The 6,442-nt window shown below is 33.1% G+C and overlaps 1 protein-coding gene across 1 annotated transcript; it reads right to left on the bottom strand.

Annotated features, from left to right (window-relative positions):
* Positions 1 to 949: 949 nt before the first annotated feature.
* On the bottom strand, positions 950 to 1,919 carry LOC122049417 (cysteine-rich and transmembrane domain-containing protein WIH2-like). Its single transcript, XM_042610804.1, has 3 exons — positions 1,761 to 1,919; positions 1,510 to 1,660; positions 950 to 1,161 (listed from the first exon to the last, which is right to left on the bottom strand). The coding sequence occupies exons 1-3, from the start codon at positions 1,816 to 1,818 to the stop codon at positions 1,116 to 1,118; spliced, it is 255 nt and encodes an 84-aa protein (XP_042466738.1). The 5' UTR covers positions 1,819 to 1,919; the 3' UTR covers positions 950 to 1,115.
* Between the last annotated feature and the right edge of the window lie 4,523 nt (positions 1,920 to 6,442).

Genomic DNA, 6,442 nt, shown 5'->3' with positions numbered 1-6,442 from the left:
GATCTTCATTATTTGCATATTAACACTAATTGATTTAATGAAATTTTCAAAAGAATTGAGATTAATCATAAAGCGTGCTTTCAACGTCTTATTTGCACTCTAAACCTCCCGCCGTCTTTGGTGTCCTTTAATGATTCAATTGAGTAGTATATTTTTGTATGTGTGGGCATACTCAATTGTGTAGTATATTTTTGTTTGTGTAGGTATATCATATATATATAGAACTAAATTTAATTATTTTATATAATAATAATATAGAATAATATATTCTTATCATAGTTGGACTAATCTATCATTTCTAGAATATTACGATGTTTTAAAAAAAAAAATCATTGCTGCCACTAACAAGTATTTTGTCTCAGTTAAATAATTTTTTTCTATTATAATTTCGATTAAATTATAATTCTTATAAGTTATCCGAATATAACCTCGAGACCTGATCCGACTTTAATTAGATCAAGTTTCAACAAATTAAATTTGATCTAGTACTCTTAATTAGTCAAAATAATTTATTAATTTTATTTTATTCTATTAAAAGAATGATAATGTATTTTTAATCCAATTAAACTTTTTGAAGTTTATAATTAATAAATATATCTTTTTGATGGCTGGATCTAATAAACAGATAGTCACCCATTAATTGTTTCTTTACAGAATCTAGTTAAAAAAACTCAATTGGCATGAAATTTAGTGTCTAATGTAGTAAATTTTTGCAGAAATTATTCTTATGATGTTATTTTATTGTTTTCTTAGTTAATCAGTCAAACGGACAGACAACCTGATAGTTTTAACCGGATGGCGAAGGAGGGAATCCAACCGAGAACAAATAGCTTACGCTACATTTAACGTGTTGGAAACGAGGGAATGAAATCTATTCCCGTGACTGCCATTACATTACGGGATTCTAGAACCAGCATCTCCTTTTTTAATAAATGGAAAAATTCACACATGTTGCAACCATTTTCCATATCTTTATTTATGCCGTTTTTATGTCACATTTTTTTTAGAAGTATACTATGCGTAGATATAAACAGGAGTATTAACCTAAATTAACATACAGAAATGATATTAAATGTCTCTCTCTCAAGAAGAGAAACCATCCTCCTCCCTCGTCTTTAGAAGCATGCATCCAAAAGGCAGCAACAGCAAAGCGCCGCTAAACTGCAAGCAGCAAAAATCCAAATCAAACACACAAAAGCGCAGTGACAATTAGAGGTGAGAAATCGATTCAAAAATAAATTAATTGAGCCAAATAAATTAAAACATAATAAATCCAAAAAATATATATATTTTTTTTAAACCCTACCAACCAGCTAAGTAAGAAATTTGAGATCCTTAATCGAGGGGAACCCGTAACCCGCACGGCGTGCAGATGCTACCGTGCACCACCTCGATGCCACCGGCGAGCGGCGCAAGATAAAAGGAGCCTCACTATCATGCGCCTCCGGAGCAGATAGAGGAGGAGGAGAACGAAAAACAAAATAGAAATCGGCGATTCGAGCTACTTACCATCCTTCCACGAAGGAAGGCCCGCTGCTCTGCTGATTCCGGGGCGGCGGTTGCGCGTACTGCGGCGGGTAGCCCTGCTGCGGGTAGCCCTGCTGAGGTGGGTAACCGGACGCAGGATACCCCGGCGGCGGGTAGGCGTCCTTCCCGTAACCTACACAAACACAAACACAAACAATACGATCAGATCAGAGGGGGCAAAAAAAACAAAAAGAACCGATCGATCGGGAGAATTACTGCGAGCGATAACTCACCCTGTGGCGGAGGGACGCCGATCGGTGGCTGTGGCTGCTGCTGGTTGTAGTAACTCATCTTCTTCTACGCGGGAAATCAAACCTCCGGCGATGCTTATCGGCGAGGCGATGTCGAAGCTGGAGATGGAGAGGGATCAATTTTATAGGAAAAAGAGAAGGACGCATCTACTCGGGGAGGCTCTTTGATTCCCATCACCCGTTCCCCTCCAAACACCATCTTTTGTTTAATCTTACAGTGTAAATCTCAACCGTCTATTTAGTGGGTCTCATGGATCCCGGCGGCAAAACTGCTGAGATAACTAGGCGGTTCCGAAAGTGACTCGGAGAGGATCCCTGGTCTTCGTTTACGCGCTCGGAGAATACGCGTTTAGACGAAGGGAAGCGTGTCTCCGAGGCTTATAATAAATGCAAACTCGCTCCGTTAGAACTATAATCGCCATTTCAGCAAATAACAAAACGGGTAAATTGTTGGGTTGTGAAGTTCTTAATATCGAAGGGAAGTTAGAATTGATCCGGGGGTGTTTGACGTAGCGATTAAGCAATTGGGTAAAAATTAAAATTCACTTTTTTTTATAAAAAAAATCGAAATAACAATTCATTATATTTTTGGGTTAATAACTTTAAGCCCACTGAGTTTTATAGCGAGTTACATTTTACCCCCTTCTATTTAAAAAATTATACTCAACCCCCCTTTGATATGAAGTAAAAAAATAAAAAAAAAAAAAGTAAATGACCAAAATAACCCTAATCTAAATCAGATTTCTAAGAAAAAAATGAAAATAAAATAAAAAATCCCATAAGACCATTGAAAGCTTAACCTTAACCAAATTTGATTTATATATAGGTCCAAAATTTTACTTGTTTTTAGAAAAAATATCCTCACAAAATTTATACATGCACCAGTATAAATTTACCTCCTCCGTGTTGGCCTTGGGACGGATTGGCGGGGGTGCTGGGGGCGAGCGTATTCGCCTTTTTTTTATGCCACAATACATGCACTAGTATAAACAACAGAAAAACAACAACTCTGAAAGTGATAATCAATAAAAAAAACTCAATTTACCAAATAAAAAAGAGCTAAAATTCTAAATTAATGAATTAAAATTAAATGAAGATGAAACAAAATTTATCATTAAAAAATTAAAATGAAGACCCTTTGACAATTTAGTAAAAAAATCACTCTTTTAATTTTTGTCCAAAGATAAATTTTCATTTCAAAGCAGCTAAAAATACTTTTCGTTTCAAAAGGGTGTTGTTTTGAAATGAAAATATACTTTTGGGTAAAAATTAAAAGGATAACTTTTTTTCTAAATCATAAATGGTCTTCATTTTTTATTTTTAATAATAAATTTTGTACTATTTTTATTTAATTTTGATTCATTAATTTAGAATTCAGAGTTACTATTTTTCTATTGTTTATGCTAGTACATATATGAATTTTATGAGAATATTTTTCTAGGAATAAATGAGATTTTGAACTTTTATATAAATCTAGTTAAGGTTAAGCTTTCAACTATTTTATAAATTTTTTTTTTATTTTCATTTTCTTCTAAGAAATCTGATTTAGATTAGGGTTATTTTGGTCATTTATTTTTTTTTTTGTTTTTTTATTTCATATCAAAGGGGGGTTGAGTGTAGTTTTTTAAATAGAGGGAGGCAAAATGCAACTCGCTATAAAATTCAGGGGGGCTTAAAATTATTAACCCTATATTTTTCATTATGAAAATACATTTATTTTAATATTTTGGGTAAAAATAAGTATATTTAACTCCTTTAAAAAATCACCTAATCAAAATTATTTAAATTGAATTAAAACCCACTTCAACATGATAAATAAATATTTTTAGTGAAAAACATATATATTTATAAATTTTAGGGATATTATTTGAAAATGAATACTTTAGATAGAATTCAACTTTTATTCATCCAGAAACTTGGGATGTCACGGATTAAGATATGGTATCCATAGATTCTATTGAATTTGATTAATTTGATGAATAATCGAATTTTGATAGAGACATTGATTTTTCAGAAGAAGAATTAGATTCTCATTCTGATATAGATCGTATTGATTCTTATTAATTAAAACTATTCAAACAGACATATAAATCAACTAAATGGTATTTCCGTAATCATTGGTGCAGATTTTTAATTTATAGGGTAGTATGTATATTGTTTTTATAACATTGTAATAAGGTAATTAATAGTTATTATAATATATAAATCATTAACTGATTGATATAATTGTAATAATTAATGGCTATTATAGCAATATTATGAAATTATTTTGATTAAATTTAAGTAATGTTGATAATAAATAATTATTAAGTATAAAGTGTTCCTATAAATTTTTTGATTAAATTAAATTAATTTATTTTTAAGTATTATAATAGATATATTATAATTATCAAATAATAATGTTAGATTATATATATTTATTTATTTATAGTTGGTATGACAATTTATTTTTTTATTCCTTTTCTAATAATTTCTCAATTTAGTTATATATGACTTTATATTCTATATTTCTAACGTTCTTTTTATATTTAATAATATGGTTAATTTTTTTCTCTTCTTAATGTTTACATTATATCATAGCGAGATTTTCTTTTTGACCTAATTTTTCTGTCGTCCCTATTGTTGCTTCTTGTTGCTACCGCCATCTCCTACTGTTACTGTCGATTTCAGCACCGACGCCCTTTTCTGTAGATTTCGACGTCGACGCCCTGTGCTACCGATTTTGGCACCGACGCCCTTTTCTATCAATTTCAGCACCGATTATCCATTTGATCGTATTGAAAGGATCAATGCAAAATAGATATGATTTTGTCATATTATGCGAACTAGTAAGAATAAAAAAGAATGAAATATGCTCAAGAAACATAATATGATGACATACAATTTTTTACTAACACTTTAATTAATACAAAAAGACAAAAAAAGTAGGCCGAGGGGTTAACTTATTACTCTCGACATGTGGACGAAGGATAAAGCAAGTACAACCAAAAACACACAAAGATGAATAGACAGAAACATGCTCATACAATTTTTTAAAAGGTGACAAACCTGAATTGTGTTAGATTGGAATTCTATTAATCACGTGAGCAGTGGTAATGATTGTTTTTCCCCAAAAGGCACTAGAAACACTGGCAGATAATAAAAATGAACGGGTTGTTTCAGCAAGATGTCTGTGCTTCTGTTTAGCCACACTATTCTGTTAAGAAATATTTGTATATGAGGTTTGATGAATAATACCTTCATAAGTAAGTAAATATGAAAAATGATTCGAAGTGTATTCATCTCTCAAATCACAATGAAAACACTTTATGACAGTAAATGTTGAGTTTTCACAAGAGCTTTAAAGTTGTTGACAATTATAAGTTAATCAGACCTATATTTCATAAGATAGACCCAAAAGTAATTAGTGTAATCATCAATAATAAAACATAATACCTTGACCCCCTTTTGTAGGAATAGGAGAGGGTCTCCACACATTAAAATGGATATGATCAAATAGAGCAGAAGAAAAAAAGAAGACTTTTAGGATAACTAGTGCCGAAATTGACACTGACGCACTGTGCTGTCATCCCTTGGAGTCTCAAATCCTTCCATTAGAGCAAACCATTACTTTATCTCCATTATGAAGAAGTTTTCGATTCTTGATTTCTAAAAATCGAAGCTTGTCATTGTAAATGGTGGAGGCACCCTCGTGTCGAATCTGAGTCCATCTCAGAATTCTATCTTGAAGTTGAGCTTTTGAAATCTTTGACTTGTTGACTTTTGTGGTTCAACTTCTTCTTCCTCTAGCTCGTTGTCCTTTTTGGCGATGAGTCCGATGAAGAGCGGCCTCGCTCTAATACCACTTGTTGGGACACTTCGGAGCTAGAGGGCGGTGAATAGCTTCTCGCGCTTTGCCGATGACGATGTGTAGCGCATAAACTTAATGCAAAGCTCTCCAATGCTAACAAGATGGATTTACTTGGTATCCATCTCAAGAAGAGGTAACTAATTCAAGGATCCAACCCTCATGCACACTCTCCACTATGAAACACTCCTACTTGGAAATAATCCAGAGGCGGAGAAGCCTTGTACAAGCTCACACACAAAGAAATACAAGAAGAGGAAAATACAAGCTAATACAAAATGAAATCTTACAAGATTACAATCATGAAACCGTAGCTTGGTTCTTCTTCTTGTTTAGGAACATCTCTTAACCTTGGAAGTGCAGCAACACTTGTCTCCAAGAAGCTTCAAGAATCGGCGGTGATGACCTCTGAGCTTAGCAAAGAGAGTCAGAGAGGAGATTGGTTGAACAGAACATGCGAAACCTTTTATCAGGCGTACAACGACTAGTTTTTAAACTTAAGCGATTACTCTAATCGCTTAAGGGTTCTTAATCGATTAGCCGAGTCACTTAAGAGCCTTTCTGTTCACGCGAGAACAGGCCATAAGCGATTAAGCTTCCCTGCTTAATCGCTTACCGCAACTTCTATTTGACACATAGGACTTCTTAAATGATTGCCCTAATCGCTTAAGATGTGCCTAATCGATTAGACATCTCTCTGTACACTCGTGAAAATGAGCTTAATCGATTACCCTAATCACTTAAGTTATGGTAATCGATTACCAAACCCTAACTTCCAAAACAAAGTCTAGGATTCCCTTACCCAACATCCAGTCAA

This window comes from Zingiber officinale, chromosome 2B (assembly GCF_018446385.1).
Source record: "Zingiber officinale cultivar Zhangliang chromosome 2B, Zo_v1.1, whole genome shotgun sequence".
In the NCBI taxonomy this organism is placed as follows: Eukaryota; Viridiplantae; Streptophyta; class Magnoliopsida; order Zingiberales; family Zingiberaceae; genus Zingiber; species Zingiber officinale.
Note: the sequence above shows the minus strand (reverse complement) of the source record. Positions and strands in the feature narration are given on the sequence as shown.

Coding starts and splice junctions, on each gene's coding strand:
- LOC122049417 (XM_042610804.1), bottom strand. CDS start 1,818: ATGAGTTACTACAACCAGCAGCAGCCACAGCCACCGATCGGCGTCCCT. Junction 1,661..1,760: donor CGGCGTCCCTCCGCCACAGG/GTGAGTTATCGC, acceptor GTGTTTGTGTAG/GTTACGGGAAGGACGCCTAC. Junction 1,162..1,509: donor CCTTCCTTCGTGGAAGGATG/GTAAGTAGCTCG, acceptor TGCTGCTTGCAG/TTTAGCGGCGCTTTGCTGTT.